The sequence below is a fragment of the Chelonia mydas genome, chromosome 2, assembly GCF_015237465.2.
Source record: "Chelonia mydas isolate rCheMyd1 chromosome 2, rCheMyd1.pri.v2, whole genome shotgun sequence".
NCBI classification, from domain to species: Eukaryota; Metazoa; Chordata; order Testudines; family Cheloniidae; genus Chelonia; species Chelonia mydas.
The window spans coordinates 149095982-149119012 of NC_057850.1; the positions used below are offsets into that span (position 1 = coordinate 149095982).

At 41.6% G+C, this 23031-nt stretch overlaps 1 protein-coding gene and 1 long non-coding RNA gene across 7 annotated transcripts in view; one reads left to right on the forward strand and one right to left on the reverse strand.

The window, feature by feature from the left end:
* Positions 1-18605, forward strand: part of EXOC3 (exocyst complex component 3) — a 35857-nt gene extending 17252 nt beyond the window's left edge. For 2 of the 3 annotated variants that reach the window (XM_037893404.2, XM_043540320.1), the window contains exons 5-13: positions 3539-3656; positions 5015-5140; positions 8572-8672; positions 9197-9307; positions 11015-11165; positions 12617-12739; positions 14568-14729; positions 17265-17392; positions 17887-18605. In XM_037893404.2, the coding sequence (XP_037749332.2) occupies positions 3539-3656; positions 5015-5140; positions 8572-8672; positions 9197-9307; positions 11015-11165; positions 12617-12739; positions 14568-14729; positions 17265-17392; positions 17887-18058 (1192 nt within the window). In that variant the 3' untranslated portion in view covers positions 18059-18605. Of the gene's footprint in view, positions 1-3538; positions 3657-5014; positions 5141-8571; positions 8673-9196; positions 9308-11014; positions 11166-12616; positions 12740-14567; positions 14730-17264; positions 17393-17660; positions 17769-17886 lie in introns of all 3 variants that reach the window. The other variant, XM_037893405.2, reaches the window with a different exon arrangement.
* On the reverse strand, positions 209-23029 carry LOC119565646. 4 transcript variants are annotated; one of them, XR_005224472.2, is made up of 4 exons: positions 22700-23029; positions 9855-14041; positions 8740-9041; positions 209-3682 (listed from the first exon to the last, which is right to left on the reverse strand). It is a non-coding gene; the product is annotated as an uncharacterized LOC119565646 (long non-coding RNA). The 4 variants fall into 4 exon arrangements; XR_005224471.2 differs by lacking the exon at positions 9855-14041 and having other exon boundaries at positions 8828-9041; XR_005224470.2 differs by lacking the exon at positions 9855-14041.
* Between the last annotated feature and the right edge of the window lie 2 nt (positions 23030-23031).

Here is a 23031-nt window from a genome sequence, read left to right on the forward strand (position 1 = left end):
CGCCACACAGGTTAACAAGAAGTCAGAAATGCAGTCTCCTTAGGTATCCCAGCCCTTGTTTCACCATGCATACACTAGACTTTATGGTGAGTGGTTATTTAAAACCAATTTCATCAAAAAAAGGGTTTTTCTAATCCCAAGAAATAGCCACATAGCCAGGTAAATAAATAACTCGGATTTTACCCAATAATCATGCTGTTGCCAATCCTTTAAGTATCTAATATCTAAAGGTTTATTTATAAGAAAACAGAAAGAGGAGAGAGTTCAGATGGTTGTGGAAAACAAATACATCCATTCATTGCAAAGTTCTTGTATCAGGCTTGAAGCAGTGATGGCATAAACTGCTGGCTTGTAAAGTCTCTGGTAACTTCCAAAAGATTGGAAGGCCCTCTGTCCATTGATTGGAATGCTCCTTTTATTGTAAGTTCACAGATCAAAGCATGAAAGAGGCAAAATGGAGATGCTTCCAGGGTCTTTTATATCTTCACCCATGTGGAGGGGACGCTCTCAGTCTTAGTTTGTGGAAAATTACAGGCACAAGATGGAGTCTAGGGTCATATGAGTTAGTCCCTTGCATAAATGGATGACTCATAGGGGCACCCATTACCTGTACTGTGGCTAACGTGTCCACAGGAAGGCTAACCGGGCCGGGACAAGCTTCTTCTATGGCCTACTGTGTTCTTTAATTGGGCCATCAACTTGAATAGTTCATTCACAATGTGCTGGCCAGACTGGATGTAAATTACCTTGTGGTGTTACCCCAAGAGCAAATACATTTGAAATACCAGTACATAGTCAATATTCATAACTTTAGATACAGAGACGATACTTACATACAAACAGGATAATCATATTTGATAGATTGTGACTTTTCCATTGGTACCTTACATGACATAATTTGTAAAATATTTGTTGCAATTGTCTAACAGTGGCAATATTAAGGATCTAAATGGTCGTGTTTCAATCATATAGTGTCACAGAAACCTCTGGATGGCAGCAGAGGCACTGGATTAGTGCTTAGATACCAACATGTTAAGCTTCTTAAAAATACCTCAGGCAAACTGCCTGCATGCTCAGGAAGACGTCACTGCATAGTTTACATTTGGAATGATATTTCTGGAACAGTAAGGGCTAGGAACATTTTAAAATTTATTATAGTAGCACCCAGAGATCTCAGTTGGGACTGGATAATGCACACAAGCAGAAAAGAGACAATTCCTGTTCTGAAAGGATGTTTTTCTGCAGAAATTGATGGCCTAAGCACTTGGCATGGAAAATTTCCAATTTATCATTGGTGAGTAGTTTTTTTAGCTGTAGTGTTAAGCTGTATCTACACTAGCAATGTAAATAACGTTTTAAAAAAGTAAATGTTTATCCGTTAGGCTCCACTGCTGCCCCAGCGTGCCTAGGGGCCGAGCTGCCAGCCTCCGGGACCCATGACGGGAGGGGCCAGGACCCATGTGGGGGGAGGGTGGGGATCCTGGGAGCGGAGTCCCGCAGCAGAGTTTAAATGTTAACTGGAATACCTTACCAATAAGACTGATGCTTATCAGTTGACCAGTTAACATTTTACATCCCTAGTCTACACTACAAGCACTACAGCGCAACTGCTGCAGTGCTTCAGCTACATTGCTGTAGTGTAGACACTTAATACAGTGAAGGAAAGGGTTTTTCTATCACATTAGTCAATCGCCCCCTTGAGCGGTGGTAGCTAGATAGACGGAAGAATTGACCTAGCATGTCTACACCAGGATTTAGGTCAGCTTAACTATGTCTCTCAGGGGTGTGAATTTTGCACACCCCCAAGTGTCATGGCTTAGCTGGCCTAAGTTTTAGGTGTAAACCAGACCTAAGACATATCTAGGAGCTATTGGAAGTGATAGTGGTGATTTGGTAGTTGGCACTCTTCCCTCTGAGTTGATATTGAGCCAATTCCCTAGAATGGTGCTATGAAGCATTCTGTTTCTTGAAGTGCCATGTTTTTGGATGAAACCTAAAAGTAAAGTCCTGGTCACTAGCCTGTTTCTTAAGAGCAGGGATAGAATGTATGTATCCTGGCCAATGTCCAACTTTAGTAATTACACTTTGCCCATGTAAATTAGTCCCTACAGTTTCAATTGCATAAAGAAGTTTTTCACTTCCTCTCTCTGAAACCTTGCATAGTGTTGCTGTTGCAGAGTGCTGTTGGAGCGGAAATGTTTCACTTCAGAGATGGCTGCAATTCAGTAGCGAGCAAAGTGATCTCCAGAGTTTCAGTATATCACTTCAAATTTGTAAATTATCTTGCTGATATCGTGCTCGGTAAAATGGACATTGTTTATGAAGAAAGCTCCTCCTAGCTCAGTGTTGGATATATGTGAACTAGAAGATCAGTGAGGTGGACCTGGAAACGGGGACTGGTGGCTATCTTCAGAAAAGTGAAGAAGAAATAATATAAAATAGATTTTAAGATTATATTAAATATATTTATTACTCTCATTTATGTTTGCATTTTAGGAATTTTTATTTCCTTAATTTTGATTACATAATTTTTTTCATTTACAATTTACAAAACACTGTAAAAAGTTTCTTTCCAGATATTGGAACCATTTCATAATTGTAATTAAACAATTATGAAAGTGTGTGCTTTCCTTGGATATCTCCATTTTGGGGTTTGGAAGATGAAGGGCTGTTGCTACTATCTTATGCTTTGGTTTTAATCACGTACAAATGCACATTTTTGTCATCTTGCTTTAATATCTTTATAGTAATATTTTAAATTCAGATGAGTTTAATTTTTGTTTTTGCCCTTGCTAAATTGCATAAATTGCCCTGCTTTCTTCCTCCTACAAAAAAGGTGACCTCTTCATCATGACTACAGCATATAGTACCACTATTGTACTGAACATTTGAGCTATATTGCTAGTTCTGTAACAATGTGTATATATACTGTCTCCTCTTTTATATTTATTGTATACTTTTAAAGAACTATGGTGTTATTGTATGGCTGCTTAAAAGAAACTAGGGAATGATCAGTATTGTTGACTGTGGATATGTTGATCATTATTTACTCCTTCCTTTCTGATGATAGGCTTCTGTACTTAAAGCTCTGATTATGTTTAATTGTTTACACTAATATTCCCCCAAAATTTTAGAATGTATATGTTCTGTGTCTACAGTGTCTGTGTCAGAAATCCATAGTCAGCACAACAATTTAGTTTTTATGTATAAAATTGAGTGATTGCTCATTAGTAACTTTAAGTTCTAGATAAAAAATAATTTAGAAATGGATATAGGGATAAAATCTCTATATTAAAAATATATCTACGTAAATGAATTAGTACTTTAAGTATTTTTGGTTAGCCAAATAGTAGTTCTGGTTTTGAGGTTTCTTTGTACTTTCAATTAATTTATTTCCTGGATTGTTTAAGAATTTTCAGAGACTTCTAAATAATGGAAGATCACCTGTTGAAGTTGTATCAGAACGGTTTCAAATTTCTATAACTTCTTTTCTTTCTTCATTTGCGATTTATGGCTTTGTTTTATTTTTTCAATTCAGTACAGAGATGATGGGGAATTCCGAACTGGCCCCAGAAGTGGATGTAAATTCTCTAAATCCTTTAATTTCACAAAATGCGGTAGACCAGCTTCTTAGCAAGTACATGTCGACACTTACTGTAAGTAACAGTAAACTTCTGGACTCCTTCAAATAAAAATAAGACACCTTGTGTTTGTACCTAAATTCTTAAAATGCTGTTTCATCAGAGGAAAAACTTGTGACTTTTTCTTAAACTTTAATTGGGTGTAATGAATTTTGTGAACTTCATATACATGAGCATTTGGCTTTGAACAGTTAATCAAATGATTTCATGGCTACATTTCAATAAAACACAAAGGATTATTTATGCTGTATAGAAGTTATCAGCCATGAGACGTGGCCACTGTGGTGTTTTGTAATTTAACGACTCCTAAATTCACATAAATGGTTAGATTACATATAGAGGGCTGTCAATTAATTGCAGTTAATACATGCAATTAATACAAAACAAATTAATTAGATTTTAAAAAATAAGTGCAATTAATGACAGTTTTAATCACACTGTTAAACAATAATAGAATACAAATTTAAATTGGTATTCTAAATATTTTTGGATGTTTTTCTACATTTTCAAATACATTGATTTCAATTACAACACAGAATATAAAGTGTAAAGTGCTCACTTTATATTATTATTTTTTATCATAAATATTAGCACTGTAGAAAAAGATGAAGAAAAGAAATAGTATTTTTCAGTTCCCCTCATACAAGTCCACTCAGTCCTACTTCTTGTTCAGCCAATAACTAAGACTAAAAAGTTTGTTTAGATTTACGGGAGATAATGCTGCCCACTTCTTATTTACAATATCACCTGAAAGTGAGAACAGCCATTTGCATGGCACAGTTGTAGCTGGTGTTGCAAGGTATTAATGTGCCAGATATGCTAAACAGTCACATGCCCCTTCGTGCTTCAACTTATAGGCTCTAAAGTATTATGGTTTTGAGTGAAGTTACGTTAAAAGAAAAAATCTACATTTGTTGCACTTTCGTGATAGAGATTGCACTGCAATTACTTGTATGAGGTGAATGAAAAATACTATTTCTTTTATTGATCTTTTTTACAGAGTTAGTGTTAGCTCTTATATATAATGTTCTATTTCTTTTTGAATTTTGGAGATCTCCTATCCAAATACTGGCCAAACTTGATTTAGTTTAGTTGGAATCTTGTGAGATTGTAGTCTGAAGTTGTATTGATCTTTTTGTACATAATCCCTGTGAATCTCAATTTCGTATATGGCACCTCAATACTGCAGTGATTGTTGTAACAGTAGCCATGAGAGTGAGTGAAAACTGATTTTCTTTATTAGTTAAAATACCTTTAATTATGAAAAGGAATATTTGTCTAAAGGCCATGGTGGGTTTTTTTCCTATTTTGATCCCAAGTAATTTTGTCTTTGCTTTTCCTGTTTCTTTTTAATCTAATTTTATTTATTGCAGTCCAACATCATTGGTTGGCTACGAAAAGCACTGGAGACAGATAAAAAAGACTGGATAAAAGAAACTGAGCCAGAAGCAGATCAAGATGGGTACTATCAGACTACACTCCCAGCTATTGTTTTTCAGGTATGAGTTAATTTAAAAAATTTCCCTGCTTGTTTTTTTTTTTACATTAGAAAGTCAGGGTTTGTCAATTGTGGAAGAGTACGACTGACTGGCAAACTGGTAGGTTCATGACATCAGTGATACGAAGAATGTGAAACCTGAATGAAAAGGGAAATTATTCTTATTCAGACAGTTTAAAACTGTTCATTTGGGAGTTTTTTGTTAGCATTTCTATGCTAACACCTGTTTAACTAATAGTCTGTTTATATTAGAGAAATTTGCACTGAAGTAACTACTCATATATCTACTTCTGTTTAAACTCCTAATGTGGATTCTCTACACTGGGGAGGGCAAACTTTTTGGCCTGAGGGCCACATCTGGGAATAGAAATTGTATCACAGACCATGAATACTCACAAAATTGGGGTTGGGGTATGGGAGGGGGCGAGGACTCTGGTTGGGGGTGCAGGCTCTGGGGTAGGGCCAGAAATGAGGAGTTCAGGGTACAGGAGAGGGCTCCAGGCCGGGGGGGGAGTAGCATGCGGGTGGGGTGGGGTAAGGGGTCTAGCTGGGGGGTGCGGATTCTGTGGTGGGGCTGGGGATGAGGAGTTTGGGGTGCAGGAGGTTGCTCTGGGCTGGGACCGAGGGGTCTGGAGGGCAGGAGGGGAATCATGGCTGGGGCAGGGGTTGGGGTGCAGGAAGAGGCTTAGAGGTGCATGCTCTGAGCGGCACTTACCTCAAGCAGCTCCTGGAAGCAGTGGCCATGTCTCCACTCCAGTTCCTATGCGGAGGCATGGGCGGGTGGCTCTGCGCACTGCCCCGTCCACAGGCACCACCCTTGCAACTCCCATTGGCCGCAGTTCCCGGCCAATGGGAGCTGTGGGGGCGGCACTTGGGGTGGGGGCAGTGTGCAGAGCGGAGCCCCCTGGCTGCCCCTACACGTAGGAGCCGGAGCGGGGCCATGCCGCTGCTTCTGGGAGCTGCGTGGAGCGGCCCCCGACCCTGCTCCCTGGCTGGAGCGCCGGAGCAGGGCAAGCCCCAGACCCCGCTCCCCAGCAGGAGCTCAAGGGCTGGCTTAAAACGGCTGGCGGGCCACATCCGGCCCACAGGCCATAGTTTGCCCACCCCTGCTCTACACTGATGCAAAACTACCCATGTAACTTACTTCAGGAAGCAACTGGAGTAATCATACTGATACAGTGCATCAGTATTAGAGGTTTACACCAGGATAGCTACACCAATGCAAATTTCCTAATGTAGATAGGCCCTAAAACACTTGGGAGGAAAAGCGCTCTCTGAAGGATCCAAAAACTTCACCCTTTAAATGCTACTTCAGTTAAGTGCTCCCACCAATCCACATGTGAATCATCAAAGAAGTCCTTCAGCAAAAATAGGGAAGACAGGTCTTCATGTTCCTGATGTTTCTAAGATTAAAAAAGTAGAAACAACCTCCCTTTTGTGTGTGTGTGAGCCTTTCAAACATTCTTTATAAATCATAAAAAGTAGTCACAAACCCATTTTTTTTAATTTTGCCGGTTACCTTTAAAAGTAGTTTGCAAATATCTTAAGGGAACAGATGAGAGTTTCTTTTCCCAGTCTCTCACATGTTCCCCACCTTGTCTCCATGACCTCAGCTATACTAAGGTTTTCATCAAATTTATCCACACTTGTACTAGCACCAGTTCTGGTTATGCTTCTGAACAAGGCTAGATGACAAATAGTTAAAATGCTGGTGACTGATCTACACTAGCACTACAACCATTGACCGCATCGGTGGAGCAGCTCCACTACTAATGCAACAATGAAAGTCTTTTAGAAACTTGCCAGCATAAAGGTAGCCTGTATATCCTCTCAAGTTCTCATTTATTTCCCTTCTCTTTTTCATCTGTATGTCTTCTCCCCATTCCCTTCCCACTCATCCCCCACAATTTTTAGAGCACCTTCAGCTTGTGCCCAGTTGTGAGCATTCTTCTGATACCAAGTTATCTCTTGCATATGCAGGAATAGGTAGAATCATAGAATATTAGGGTTGGAAGAGACCTCAGGAGGTCATCTAGTCCAACCCCCTGTTCAAAGCAGGACCAACACCAACTAAATCATCCCAGCCAGAGCTTTGTCAAGCTGGGCCTTTAAAACCTCTAAGGATGGAGATTCCACCACCTCCCTAGGTAACCCATTCCAGTGCTTCACCACCCTCCTAGTGAAATAGTGTTTCCTAATATCCAACCTAGACCTCCCCCACTGCAACTTGAAACCATTGCTTCTTGTTCTGTCATCTGCCATCACTGAGAACAGCCGAGCTCTATCCTCTTTGGAACCCCGCCTTCAGGTAGTTGAAGGCTGCTATCAAATCCCCCGTCACTCTTCTGCAGACTAAATAACCTCAGCTCCCTCAGCCTCTCCTTGTAAGTCATGTGCCCCGGCCCCCTAATCATTTTTGTTGCCCTCCGCAGGACTCTATCCAAATTGTCCACATCCCTTCTGTAGTGGGGGGGACCAAAACTGGACGCAATACTCCAGGTATGGCCTCACCAGTGCAGAATAGAGGGGAATAATCACTTCCCTTGATCTGCTGGCAATGCTCCTACGAATACAGCCCAATATGCCGCTGGCCTTCTTAGCAACAAGGGCACACTGCTGACTCATATCCAGCTTCTCGTCCACTGTAATCCCCAGGTCCTTTTCTGCAGAACTGTTGCTTAGCCAGTCGGTCCCCAGCCTATACCGGTGCATGGGATTCTTCCTTCCTAAGTGCAAGACTCTGCACTTGTCCTTGTTGAACCTCATCAGATTTCTTTTGGCCCAATCCTCCAATTTGTCTAGGTCACTCTGGACCCTATCCCTACCCTCCAGCATATCTACCTCTTCCCCCCAGTTTAGTGTCATCTGTGAACTTGCTGAGGGTGCAATTAATCCCATCATCCAGATCACTGATAAAGATGTTGACCAAAACCAGCCCCAGGACCAACCCCTGGGGCACTCCACTTGATACCGGCTGCCAACTAGACATCGAGCCGTTGATCACTACCCATTGAGCCCGACAATCTAGCCAGCTTTCTATCCATCTTATAGTCCATTCATCCAATCCATACTTTTTTAACTTGCTGGCAAGAATACTGTGGGAAATGGTGCAGGAGCTGACTTAAAGACATTGGTCCACCATGAAGAGCAAATCAGCATTGATTTGGAGATGTGGGAATGCTTCCTCACATGGAAAATATCTGACTGCCTCTCAGTACTATTTAAAAAAATCAGACATGGATGCCTGGCAAGAAGTTACCTATTAAATTCGTGGCAATTGCTATTCTGTGGATTAGCCAGGAGAGATTTAATTAAAAAAAAAAATGCAGGGGATCTCATCTCCAAACAGCATTTTGTAGGGAATCCTGCCACGTTTGTGTCGCTATTCCAGCTATTGGTCTATCTTTATAACTAAGCTATTTCTCATTTTAGATGTTTGAGCAGAATCTTCAGGTGGCTGCTCAGATAAGTGAAGATTTGAAAATGAAGGTACTGCTTCTCTGTCTTCAACAAATGAATTCATTCCTGACAAGGTAAAAAAAAAAAAAAGTACTCCTGGAGTCTCTTAATCCTCCCTCTCTCTCTGTCCCATACTCCTACCTTTGCTTCCTTGTACATGCTTCCCTGTTCCCTGGTCCCCGTCCTCTCCCAGATATGCTCCTTGTCCTTTTTCCACTGGACATGGTACCTTGCTGCCTTTTTTCCTTCTCCACTCCCCCTGGAAATTTTGTTCTGTTGGTGACTGGCAGCTCCAATCCCACTGGCGGTCAAGTTCTTGAGATCAGCTCCTGACTCTATATCTTCTGCAATACAGCAATGGTTCCGAATAGAGGCAGCTAGGCAGGCACATCCTTCTTGTACTCAGCTGATTTTTAAAGTCTTGCCATGGAAATCCTAGAGACCTATGGAATCAGGTGGAAACAGAGGAGATCCAATACTATGTGATCAACCAGCTTTCCACAAAACACCTGTAAATGTTCCTCAGGCTATCAGTGGGCATTTGGCTTAGGATTGTGTAGCTTTTCATCTATTTAATACCTCTTTGGGTTTTCTACAGGTACAAAGAAGAAGCCCAATTATATAAAGAGGAGCACCTAAAAAATCGTCAGCATCCTCAGTGCTATGTTCAATATATGATTGCAGTAATCAACAACTGTCAGACCTTTAAGTAAGTTTGCACATTTATACGATATTGTAAAAAAATCCATATTTATTTATCTGAATTTATAATGCATATAAGAAACCTAGATTGAAGGCCCCTCTTGGAGAATGCCCTTCCAGCTGTTCCTTCTTTTTTATACCAAGGGGGCTTCAGCTCAAGTATCTCACCTGACAGCAGGGGGAAAAAGGCAGGTCCCAACCCATTTAAGGTGACACCAAAACTGGCCACTGAGCAAAAGCAGCTCAGGCTAATCAAGCTGTCCACCACTCAAAATAAAACCACCAACTAAGACATTGCAGAGTTTTGGAAAGAAAAATAACTTTTTTTTTTTTTTTTTTGCCTCTCTGAGCCATGGCATGAGAATTTAAAGAAATCTTTATCAATTCGCTTTAGCCCATGGCTTCTGCCACGGGCACTCTAGCCGTTTTGCCTTATGCTTGATCTGTCATAACTCATCTGTAAACCACTGTGACCTGTGTAGGCAAAGCTGGAGAAAAGGGTCTGTAGAGACCACTGTAATGATTGAGGATAAATTATTATTATAAAATCTTACCAAATGCTTGATAGGTTGATCTGGAAGAGGACCAATATAATCTCTCATGATCTTTTGGTAGTACTGTGGATTCATTACATTTTGAAGACAATCAAATCCTATCCCTTGTTCTGACAGGATAGGGGTGCCCCAGTCTCAAAATGTAGAAGATAATGGTTCATGAGGAGGGCCTAATTTCCAACTTTCTAACCTCCAGTTTTGGCCCAAATATTATATAAAAAGTGTGATCAACTATGGGAATGGAGCCCGTAACCATCTTTAATGGGCCTATGGTGGTCAGAGCCATGAAAACCTGAGATGATTCTAAGAATTCTTGATGGATTTTTTCAGTCAATGAGCACTATCAGCCTTGTTTCTTCCAAGATTGCTATAGTGAAGAATTTTATTAGATCACACAGGGATTTTGAAATACAAGAGGGAAGTTACAGCTTAACTCCAGCCTGGGACTTGCATCAACAATTAAAGATGACTATCCTTTATTCAGTTCAGTTTTGGGGTAGGAGACCTTCAACTTTTCAGAGTGGATGCAAAAAGAATTATGTTCCCTCTCTATCAATCCCCCTTTTGTTCACGCTGTACTAAATACCAGCCCAGTACCAACTGTTCCCAAATCAGTCCAGCTATAATGAAATTTCAGTAATATACACAGAAGAGGAGCCCTCCTCTTTAATTAAATCATGAAGAGTTGATGTTTTAACGACCAATCTTGCATTTAACAGCATACTTCTAAGACTGGAATCTTTTCTGACATCCCAGCTTCTTGAGAACTGACTCTAGGCCAAAATAATGCAAGAGATTGAATATCTAAACGTTGGTGCCAATACCATGTTTTTTCTTGCCTGGTATCTCACCTGCCCATTACTTCAGAGATCAAGGGACTCAAACCCTCACATCCATTCCTTTGGCCCTCCAGACCTCTGTATCTGTAGAAAAGTAGTCACACATGCACAGCGGCACCCTAAGGTAGTCATTAAAGGGACATAGCCAGGTGCTGGAATAAAGACCTAGAGGCAGACTTCAAAGGCCATTCATCCTCCCAAACCAGCACCACCCAATGTGTCATTCATTCATACACATGCACTCACAAACACAATTTAATAACAGTGTACTAGTACGTACATGTCAGATTGGATGCTGAAAAATGTTCTTGTTTATCGCAGGGAATCTATAATCAGTTTGAAAAGGAAATATTTGAAAAATGAAATGGAAGAGGGAATGTCAAGCAGCCATGCAAACATGGATGTAATTTTAGACACCATTGCCAAGGAAGGATGCTCTAGCCTGCTAGATGAAGTCTTCATGGATTTAGAGGTTGGAACTTTTTTTCCTCCAAAAAGAGCCTTTTTTATTATGAAATTCAGGAATAAGGACGTTAATTAAGAAGCTATCTTGGCTGCTAGTGAGGTCGTTTTTGTATTGCATAATAGCAATATGTCAACAGACTTACCAGTGCAGGGCAATAATATATGTAGTATGTTGTGTAAAAATAGACTTGCGTACACTTCACACCAATGATTTGAGCAGGCAGTGTGTGTCTAGCATATACTAAGTATATTGTGCTGACGTAACATTTGAGTATCCAAAGTTGTAGGGAAAATAAAGGCTAATATATTGCATTATTTGGAAAATAAGATCATGTAACGAGTGTGTATCGAGCACATGTTGAAAGGGGAAGAGTTAAGGTTGTGCCTGCAACCTTAACGGTGGCATTTCCTAACTTTTTGGTTCTGAAACATGCAACTTTAACATGGTTTCTTGTATGGCATTTCCCTTGGAACGTGGTGGGTTTTTTAAAGAAAAAAGTGGGGGAGAATAAAAAGGAGTCGACTCCTCTAGGGCTTAGTAGCTCTGCTGCTTTGCGACAAACTAGCAATAGCACTTTTGAATTCCATATTCTGTAAGTGTTTGACCACAAGCCGTATCCATGCACCATGGAAGGTTCACAGAAAACTTTTTTCTTATGAACCTTAGGAGCTGCTCAGCTCCAGTTACTTATTTATCAAGAAGTATATGGGAATTAGGAACAAAATCCTTCCATTCTAGTGATTGTCCTTAGAATTCCCCAGACATGCCCCTTGCCTCGACTTCTTAACTCCTTGTGTAGACACTCACATTGTTCGTATGAGATATAAAATTCAATATTTTATAAAGAATATTCTTAGAAAGGGAAACGAGGAATTAAGACTTAAGAGGCAAATAAAGTAAGTGGGGAGAGGTAATGGGGAGACACAGACATTTAGGCCACCAGTTTTGGTGTGGACTTGTGGAGTTCTGGGGGAAGTAGCCAGTCAGAGGAGGAGTTTGTAGTAGCCGATCATAGCTCATTCGGGAGAGGACAGATAATATTTCAATATAAGAACAATTACAACTGTTACGTAAGTACCTTTTATCTTGGGCTAATAAACGTTTTGTTCTTTTCACCTCTGAGTTTATTTAGGACAGGATAAAATTGTTACCTTATCCATAGTAAACACCCTTAAACTGTCAATGAACTAACACAAAGCAAACACTAGAGTCAATAGTTGGCTGCTTACTTTAGTTTTTGTATGCTAATATGATAATACTGTCCTTTTTTTTTTTTACTACCAGTCAGATCTATTTGTATATGTAGTTACTTATTTCGTATGAAAGACTTACAAATGGGTCTACATTTGTGGAATCAACTTTACCTGTTGTTTTGAACTTCATTTTAAGATCTGTTGGAAATGAGGGGATAGGCACCGTTCAGAAATTGTTCTGATTAGTTTTCATTGTTTTTTCAGCCACATCTCAATGAGCTGATGACAAAGAAGTGGCTGACTGGATCCAATGCTGTGGACACCATCTGTGTCACTGTAGAGGATTATTTCAATGATTTTGCAAGAATAAAAAAACCCTATAAAAAGGTATTTTGCCTAACATAATTCTCAGGTAATATGCTCTATCAAGTCGGATTAATTTATTGAACATTTTATTAATTCAGAAAATTCAGAAAAATTCAGAGTAATTCAGAAAAAAATAACATTGCTTATTCGTAAAAAACAAATCTATCACAAAAAAATCCCAATTTTCTCATGTCTCCTTTGTTCACTCAGACTCCTATTAACTCTTCCTAAGGACGATTAAGACTAAAGGATTTAGCCCATAAAGTTCACAGGAGTTTAGAATAGCAGTATTTCACTAGATTGCGATCCTCACGCCTGTTTATATCGATCGATAGTGAGATTGATTTTTGGTCTCAATGCTATCGCTGCACTTCTGCAATACATTCTTGGAATTGCACGTTCTGTAAATTCCAGAACCAATATAAAGCAATCAGCCTACTTGAGGCCATAAACCTCAAGCTAAAAGTAGAATTGTTAGAGGCATAATGTCCCAACTCAGCTCCTTTTTTTTCTGTCTGCCAATGGATCTTTGATCTGCTGCTGTACTGTAGATCAAACCTACTTTTTATTTTTTAGTTTTTAATATATTGTGTTTGGGCATTTCCCTTTAATCAGTTTAATTCTAATTCAGTTTTGTGCAGTTAAAATAATTTTTACAAGGTTTTCCTCCCAGCTTTCTAAATTATCAACATAAAATGGCTGAAGCTGACATGGAGGTCAGGGTTTAGGAAAGTTCGCTGAACATAAAATCTGATGCATTCTCTAATAATTTGGAATGATTGGAATAAGGACCTTCTTTCAAATTATATGTAGCTACACCTCCATTACTTTTCAGGCTCAAGAGACTAGAAGAGACTGGTCAGAGTCCTTCTGAAAAAGGACTTTTAGCCCTAGTGAAGACAATTTTGGCATCTTCACCTTCCATATTTACAGGTTTGGAGGTCTAACACTTAATCATAGAACCGCTTCTTAAATTAAAAAAAAAAATCAGAAGAAAAAGACAAGTCAGTCCTGGAATTAGTCCTAATCCAGGGATCAGCTTACTTTACAAGGATATTTCTGTGACCTTGAACCAAAAACTTTTAGCACAGAGAAGACATCTGTCTACTTCAGAGCTTGGCATTGGCTTTTCAACACACAGTCTGTACCACCATCTCATTGTAAGGGATTTGGGCCAATACAGCTTTTGACAACCAGCAGACCCTTACTTTTATCTGCTCTCTCAGCACCACCATCTGCCTTTTCATCACTGAAGACGCAGTGTAGTTTACCTCCTTGTCACCGATAGCCTGGAGGACACTGAGTTTATCAGTGTGTGGGAACCTTTGGTAAATGTTTAGGAGAGAACAAGAAGGGTCTGTATCAAGCTTCCTCTTAAGTCTTTCACAGTCATCATTTATCTACACCATTTCTTGGGAGCTTCTGAGCTCCTAAACAGTCCAGATCCATCACCAAAAGCAATCTTATCTCTACTGCCTCAACCTTACCGGTATCTGGCCCTTCCTTCAGCACAGGAGATCTGATTCTTATCTCTGCTACTCCGGTGTAAATTTAGAGCAACTCTGTGCAACTCAGTAGTATTTTACTTCGGATTTACATGTGTGTGTCTAAAACCAGATTTTGACCCAAAGACTCTGCAGCTGTTCATAAAGTTCCCCACCAGCAAAAGCAGCTTTTTGAAACTTACAAGAACCTTTCACTGCTGCTGCAGGCATTTGTGAGGGACAGCTACCTTTGGGCCAGTTGTGAGTGCAGAAGTGCATTTTTAAAGCCTGATTATACCTCTCTCAAGAAGTGACAGGTAGTTTTTTAAATTAACTGGTACAACTCTAATATTTTTCTTCCTCAGAAAATGACTGTTGAGGCCCATCGTAGAGTGGTTATGGAGTACATCAAGGCTATCATGTTAAAACGTATATCTTTCAAGAATGCAGAAGAGAGAAAAGAAGGTGCAGAAAGAATGATCAAAGAAGCAGACCAGTTCAGGTTTCTGTTTAAAAAATTAACAGCTGTAAGTATTTATACTCTCCAATTTTGCTATTAATCTGACAGTTAACAAAGGATCAGATATGTAAATTTGACTTTTCCTAAAGATGTATAGACATTTAATTCTGGGGTAAAACATTGTATGCAAGATGTTCAAACTTGTTAATTGGTCTGAAGAGACTTTTCTGTTTTCTGTTTTAAGTTTTCTGGGGCATTATTGCATCCTTTCTGGAATTCTGAGTATGAATTTAGGCTGTAATGTTGGACTCCTGAATTCAGTTGTGCAGAAGTTTAATATACAAGATGGCTGCAGTATTATGTGTTACTGGACCAGTTTCTAGTGGTGAAAAATACAAGCTTTCAAGCTTACACAGAACTCTTCTTCAGGTCTGGGAAAGGTACTCAGAGTGTCACAGCTAAAGACAAGATGGGACAGATGAGTTAACACATGATGCAAGAGACCATTCAAGGTGAAGTAGGCAGTTAATACCTATACAGTCATAGGACAAAGAAGGATTAGTGGGTTACAGATTATTGTAATGAGCCATAAATCCAGTGTCTTTATTAAGTCCCTAATTTTTGGTATCTAGCAGTTATGAATTTCAGATCCCAAACTCATCTTTTGAACATTTTTGTGCCAGTTTCCTTTGAGGACGAGGACTGAGAGGTCAGATATGGAGTGATTGTTTTGTGAAAAGTGTTTACGAAAGGGTGATAGGGTGATTCTGTCATTAATCACTTTTCTGTCGAGTACATTTGAGAGCCTCCTGATTGTCTGGTTTCACTCATATAGTTGTAATTAGGGCATTTAGTGGATTTATGGCTCATTACAAGTGTAGCCCACTAACCCTACTTTGTCCTGTGATGAGCAGTTAACACCTTGAATGGTCTCTTGCAACATGTTAACTCCTTATCTGTTCCACTTGTATTTAGCTGTGACGCTCTGAGGCCAGGTCTACACTACAGACCTATATGAATATAACTACGTCCCTCAGCAGTGTGAAAAATCCACACCCCGAGCGGTGTAGTTATACCGACCTAACCACCTGAGGAAGACAGCGATATGTTGACGGGAGAGTTTCTCCCATTAACATAGCTACCACCTCTTGGGGAGGTGGATTAACTACACTGACAGGAGAAGCTCTCCCCCTGGCATAGTAGCATCTTCACTAAAGTGCTGCGGCGACGCATCTGCACCGGTGCAGCTGCGCTGCTGTAGCGCTGTACATAAAGACAAACCCTGAGTACCTTTCCCAGACCTGAAGAAGAGCTCTGTGTAAGCTCAAAAGCTTGTCTTTCACCAACAGAAGTTGGTCCAATAAAAGATATTCTCTGATCCACCTTGTCTCTAATATCCTGGGACCAACACGGCTTCAACAACACTGCAAACAGAAGCTTGACAGACAGTTTCAGGCACTTTGCATGTCAGTGCTGCAAGATGTATTCAGCTATGGAATAATCTTTGAATGCAAGTGGTAAAATACTTAGGACATTTTAAAACGATACTAGACCAAATATTAGAAGTGTACTGTAGGAATCAATCCTGCATCAACACAGAGGTGAACTAGATGACCTCTAATAGGCTTTTTCCATCTCTGACTTCTGTAATACACATGGGAGTGACCCTGAATAATTATTTTGAGAAGTATCCTGCTGATGACTGAGCTTTGGAAGATGAGAATCCAAGATGCCTAAATAGCATACAGAGTAAAAATTAGCTCCTTGAAAAAAATGGGGTTCTTGTCAGAGATGAGCCTAGAGGAGCCAACAGAACTGTATTACAGTAGAACCTCAGAGTTACGAACACCTCAGGAATGGAGGTTGTTCGTAACTGAAATGTTCACAACTCTGAACAAAACGTTATGATTGGTCTTTCAAAAGTTTACAACTGAACATTGACTTAATACAGCTTTGAAACTTTACTATGCAAAACAAAAATGCTTTCTCTTTATTTTTTTAGAAGTTTACATTTAACACATTTATGTATTTGCTTTGTGTGTGTGTGTGTCTGCTGCTGCCTGATTGAATAATTCCAGTTCCAAATGAGGTGTGTGGTTGACTGGTCAATTTGTAACTCTGATGTTCTTAAGTCTGAGGTTCTACTATACTTGAAACTGCAGGCCATTCTCTTCAGAGCCATGAATCACTAATATGTGGTGGTGGTCTGTCCTAAAGCAGACAAAAAAGTGTTAATTCCTGAATATAAGGGGGAAAGAAAAGAACATTGGTCTATGAAAGAGTATCCAGCTGAAACTAAATAAATGTTTAGACACTCAGATAACCAGGTGATGGACATGGTACAGATTAGATTAGGCAAACAATATTGATCAAGAAAAACTAAAGTAGCTTGGTCCAAACATATTGGGAAAATTGGAGACCGAGAATGAGGAAAATATCATTTGTTAAGTGGCCTTTTTTTCCTTCCAATTTTACTAATAATTTGTCTGAAATTTCAGCTGAAGTTCTGAAAATAAATAATGCAGTTAGTGTCTGTAACAAAATATTGAGAGTAAAGGTTAAAGAATTTTGTTGCTTATGTTTTTTGTTGTTCAATTTATAGGGATCTGAAGAGGACACTGAAGGGCTTTGTGACATCATTGTAGCCATTGCAGAAGTTATCAAGCTGACTGATCCTTCATTGCTTTATCTGGAAGTCTCAACTTTAGTTAGTAAATACCCAGACATCAGGTAATACCATTCATACTGTGTCTTAGCTTTGAGTTTTAACAGTATTGATTCTTTAAGATTAGTTCTAGGCTAAAGAGTAGTCCTGTGTGGGCTATGTATATCCTTTTATTGTTTTTTCTATTGTATGGTTTAATAACCTTCTTGTGAGATCGATACAATAAAATGCTAATATTTTAACACACATATGCTAGAGTGGTGTGGGTGGATATGTACTCTGACATATCAAAGGAAATATTTTGGGAATATAGAATAAATTTATATTACACAGCATTCATCTCATAGTTTCAAAGTGGGAGGAGAGAATTCTTGACAAAGAGACTGAGAAGTTGACCTGTGAGCACAATATTTGAATGTCTGGAAGCCTTGCTAAGCAAAGGTACTGTGGCACTGAGTCAGAAGATAGAAAATTTGTGATATAACACATTTTGTCAAGTGCTTAATTACTTGTACAAAGGTTTGTACTGACATTTCTGGTTTGTACCTTTGTTTGGCAGGGATGACCACATTGCGGCTTTGCTGACGGTAAGAGGAGATGCCAGCAGGGACATGAAACAGACCATCATTGAAACTCTGGACCAAGGTTCAAGCCAACCAAATCCTAACTATGTGCCAATTTTTAAAGAAATTACAGTTCCTACACTAAGTGTGCCAAAACTTCTTAAGTAACTGACAAGCTAGAGTTCATGTGTCATTTTTGGTATGGGATCAACATATTTGAAATATTCAAAGGCAAATTTGGCAATGCCACTTTAAAGGACACTTAATATGATGCTGTTACTTATTGGGTATGAGTTTTTAAAAACTTTTGGTGCGGACAGTTGCAATGAAGATTCTGGAAACAACCAGCTGTAGAAATCACTAGCATGGCTGCTTGAAGAATGAAACTTTCTGATGGCCAGAGTGCTGTGTACTGACCACTTACACATTACAGCCATAGGCACCATCAGCAAATATATTTTCTCACAATTACTTAACCTCCTACTTTATGTATGTATTTACTCTGATGTAAAATTGTTTCAGAAAACAATTATGAAATTCACAAATGTTTGTCTAATAAAATGAGTGAAATTTCTAGTATATAATTTGGTTCTAAGGTGAATAAATGAAAGAATTTGATACTTGAGGTACAATTTTTCATCCATTTGACTTTCACTTTGTGTGTATTAAGCGCTGCCAAATGCCAATTAAATAAAATGTTACAGCTTAAACACTGTATTATTTGCACCTGTATAGATTCACTTTCTCATAACTGTGAAGGTTTAAGTAGAGCAATTTACATCATTGTTTTGTTTTGTTATAATCTAGTAGAGAATCACCCTTGGTAGTTTCTGTAGGTCAAATTTATTGCACACACCAGGAACTCATTGCATATTTCCCCCCACGATGCTCTGTGTACCATTCTCCCATTCCCTGTATTTCAGGAATTCCCTCAATTTCCCCCACCCTTTCTGGGTCCCCATTTCCCCCATAGCTAGGGCTCTGTGTGCGCCTCCATTTCTCCCTCCACCACATGCCAGGGTCCCCCCACCATCCGGGATTGTGTGCCCCCTGTTCTTTCTTCCTCTGATATCACTGTTGCCTGTTCTCTCCTTCCTCCTCCCATTGTAAACCCGGCACTGGCTGCAGCCGCTGAAAGAAACAGCGGAGGTTAAAACACAGAACCGCTGGAATCTTAGACAGCAGTTAAACAGGTAATTAAGGAGGATACTGACAATCGGGAAAGGCCGGCCTGCCTCCCATGTGGAGTGTCGACGCCACATCAACCAACTGCAAGACCTGCTACAGTTAGCACAGGAGTTAATGAAGGCAATTTATACTAACCCCCTGGCTGCCTTAACTATGGATTGGTGTGAGGAACATCCACCAGAACATTGGTGTGGGAAAAAGCAGCTCCCCTCTGCACCTCCAAGCTGGGAGGAGATGGAAGCTGCACAGAAAGGATGCCCGTTGGCTCCTGTGGTGACCACAGTTACCCAATTTGAAAACATTGGGCAACCCCCCCGGGTAAAACAGGAAAGTAAAGCTCTTACACCAGAGCAGGCTAGAGCCATAGGAAAGCACATGAGCCCTTGTAACCAAGATACAGTGCTTAACTGGCTAGCGAAATTATCTGTTACACTACATTTGACTCAAGATGATGTAACATGTATACTAAGGGAATGTATGTCTAATGATGATTTTGCAGCTCTTCCTTATAATGTATAATTGATGCAAATAATGAACCATCTTCTGTTTATTCATGTGTATTTTGATTGTTTTACCCACATGATAATGTAATGGGCAAGGCATATTCAGAAAAGCAGAGTGTTGATGAAAGGCCAGAAAAATATTTTCTGAGGAAAAAATTGTTATTCTGGTTAGCTAGACTAGGGGTGAACCCAGGGCTGGAGTAACCACTAGGCGAACTAGATGGCTGCCTAGGGTGCCAAGATTTGGGGGGTGCCAAAAAGCGGTGCCCCCAAAATTTTTTTATACTATTGCTCAGGGGCAAGTACCTGTCAGTCTCCAGCGCTTGGCTCGCGCCAGGGCCAGCAGCCTCTTCACCTTGAAGTCTCTCCCACTTACCCAGGGGCCACTCCTCTCAGCCTACCTGGCTGCGGCTGCCCAGGAGCCGGGAGGACGCGGGCAGGGGGCGCTGCCACAGAGACGCAAGGGGCCAGGCTCTGCTGGGGCTCCGCACTATTCCTAGTTCCTAGTTGAACTAGGCACCACTCGGCAGGAGCCAGGTGGCCCGAGCCCAGGGCAGCAGCAGCCTCTGCAGCAGCAGGGGCAGGGAGGGAGCATAGGTGCCCTGGGCTCGGGCGGCCCGGCTCCCCCTGAGTGGTGCCCGGTTCCTGCTGCTCTTGGCGGGCAGGTGTGGGGCCTCACCTGAGCCTGGCCCCTTGCGTCTCCTCCGCGGTGGCGCCGGGCGGCAGTGGCTGGGGAGCCTGAGAGGAGGAGTGGCCCCCGGGCAAGTGGGAGAGACTCCGAGGTGAAGAGGCGGCTGGCTCTGGCACGGCCTGAGCACTGGAGACTGACAGGTATCTGCCCCTGCCCCATCCCGGCACCGCCTGCCGCCCAGCCCAGTGAGTGTTACCTGCCCCACCAGCCTCAGTACCCTGCCCCATACTGTCAGCCACCCCAAGCTCACTGTGACACCAGCACCCCTTGGCAAAGGGCCCTCTGATCTTCATAAACAGCTGTCACCGCAGGCCTGACAAACTCACTGCACCCTACACGTGTCTTACAGGCACTTACCCACAAAGAGGAACGTGGAAGGGATCTACACAAGGCTGCTAACTTGTCAAGAGTGAGAATCATTGTGAGATGGATGCATGGGTAATATTGAAGGAATAATATATTTACCTTAAAAGTCTGCTTTACAGACTTGGAGTAGAAATTAGTCACCAAGGGATAATGGCCCTTTGGGGCAAGGGGGATTTGTCACCCTGCCTAATCTGGCTGGTGATGCAATGCAAGGCTCAATTGTTTAGCTTTGCACAATAATACGACTTTGAATGGGACACCAACAGAGGCAATGGCAAACAACTGAAACGCCTAAAAGGTAAAAAAAAAAAAAAAGTTAGGACAGCCCTTAACCGTTCTGACAGGCTGTTTATAATGCTCAGTTCACTAGTTTTCGGAGGTTGTCGGCGGGGGGGGGCCGCAAAGTGGAAGTTTCGGCTAGGGCACAAAATACCCTTGCACCGGCCCTGAAACCGAAATGGGGTAATCACATAGGATACAGTTAAGAGACTATATTGATGACATCATCATCATCTGGACCCATGGAAAAGAAGCCCTTGAGGAATTCCACCATGATTTCAACAATTTCCATCCCACCATCAACCTCAGCCTGGTCCAGTCCACACAAGAGATCCACTTCCTGGACACTACAGTGCTAATAAACGATGGTCACATAAACACCACCCTACACCGGAAACCTACTGACGGCTATTCCTACCTACATGCCTCCAGCTTTCACCCTGACCACACCACAGGATCCATCGTCTACTGCCAAGCTCTGCGATACAACTGCATTTGCTCCAACCCCTCAGCCAGAGACAGACACCTACAAGATGTCTATCAAGCATTCTTACAACTACAATACCCACCTGTGGAAGTGAAGAAACAGACTGATAGAGCCAGAAGAGTTCCCAGAAGTCACCTACTACAGGACAGGCCTAACAAAGAAAATAACAGAATGCCACTAGCCGTCACCTTCAGCCCCCAACTAAAACCCCTCCAACGCATTATTAAGGATCTACAACCTATCCTGAAGGATGACCCAACACTCTCACAAATCTTGGGAGACAGGCCGGTCCTTGCCTACAGACAGCCCCCCAACCTGAAGCAAATACTCACCAGCAACCACATACCACACAACAGAACCACTAACCCAGGAACCTATCCTTGCAACAAAGCCCGTTGCCAACTGTGCCTACATATCTATTCAGGGGACACCATCACAGGGCCTAATAACATCAGCCACACTATCAGAGGCTCGTTCACCTGCACATCCACCAATGTGATATATGCCATCATGTGCCAGCAATGCCCCTCTGCCATGTACACTGGTCAAACTGGACAGTCTCTACGTAAAAGAGTAAATGGACACAAATCAGATGTCAAGAATTATAACATTCATGAACCAGTCGGAGAACACTTCAATCTCTCTGGTCACGCGATTACAGACATGAAAGTCGCTATTTTACAACCAAAAAACTTCAAATCCAGACTCCAGCGAGAAACTGCTGAATTGGAATTCATTTGCAAATTGGATACAATTAACTTAGGCTTGAATAGAGACTGGAAGTGGCTTAGTCATTATGCAAGGTAGCCTATTTCACCTTGTTTTTTCCTACCCCCCTGCCCCCCTCAGACGTTCTTGTTAAACCCTGGATTTGTGCTGGAAATGGCCCACCTTGATTATCAGACACAATGTAAGGAGAGTGGTCACTTTGGATAAGCTATTACCAGCAGGAGAGTGAGTTTGGGGGTGGGGGGGTGAGAAAACCTGGATTTGTGTTGGAAATGGCCCACCTTGATTATCATACACATTGTAAGGAGAGTGATCACTTTAGATAAGCTATTACCAGCAGGAGAGTGGGGTGGGAGGAGGTATTTTTTCATGCTTTATGTGTATATAATAAGATCTTCTACACTTTCCACAGTATGCATCCGATGAAGTGAGCTGTAGCTCACAAAAGCTTATGCTCAAATAAATTGGTTAGTCTCTAAGGTGCCACTAGTACTCCTTTTCTTTTTGCGAATACAGACTAACACGGCTATTACTCTGAAACCAGTTAAGAGACTGAGTGAAGAGACCTTTAGGTGCAGGGTTTAGCTCCTCGGATACAACAGAGTCCAGCCTGGGCCCTGTTTCCAACCGCCAGTGGCCGGGTAGGGCGGGAGGAGGGAGTCATCGCACCGCCAGCTACACAGGGTCGGCCCCTCAGCACCCCCCCGGCGCGCGCTCTGGCGGGCGCTACTCCCCCGCCCGTTCGTTCCAGGGGACGGCGGATCCGACCCCCCCAACAGTGCGCGAGCGGGCTGGAGTTCTGAGAACGGTGGCGGCAGCGGCGGGAGGGGTGACGGAGCGCGCACACACCACACTGCGGAGGAGGGAGGGGCGCGTAACAGCCGCGTCAGAAGAGCCG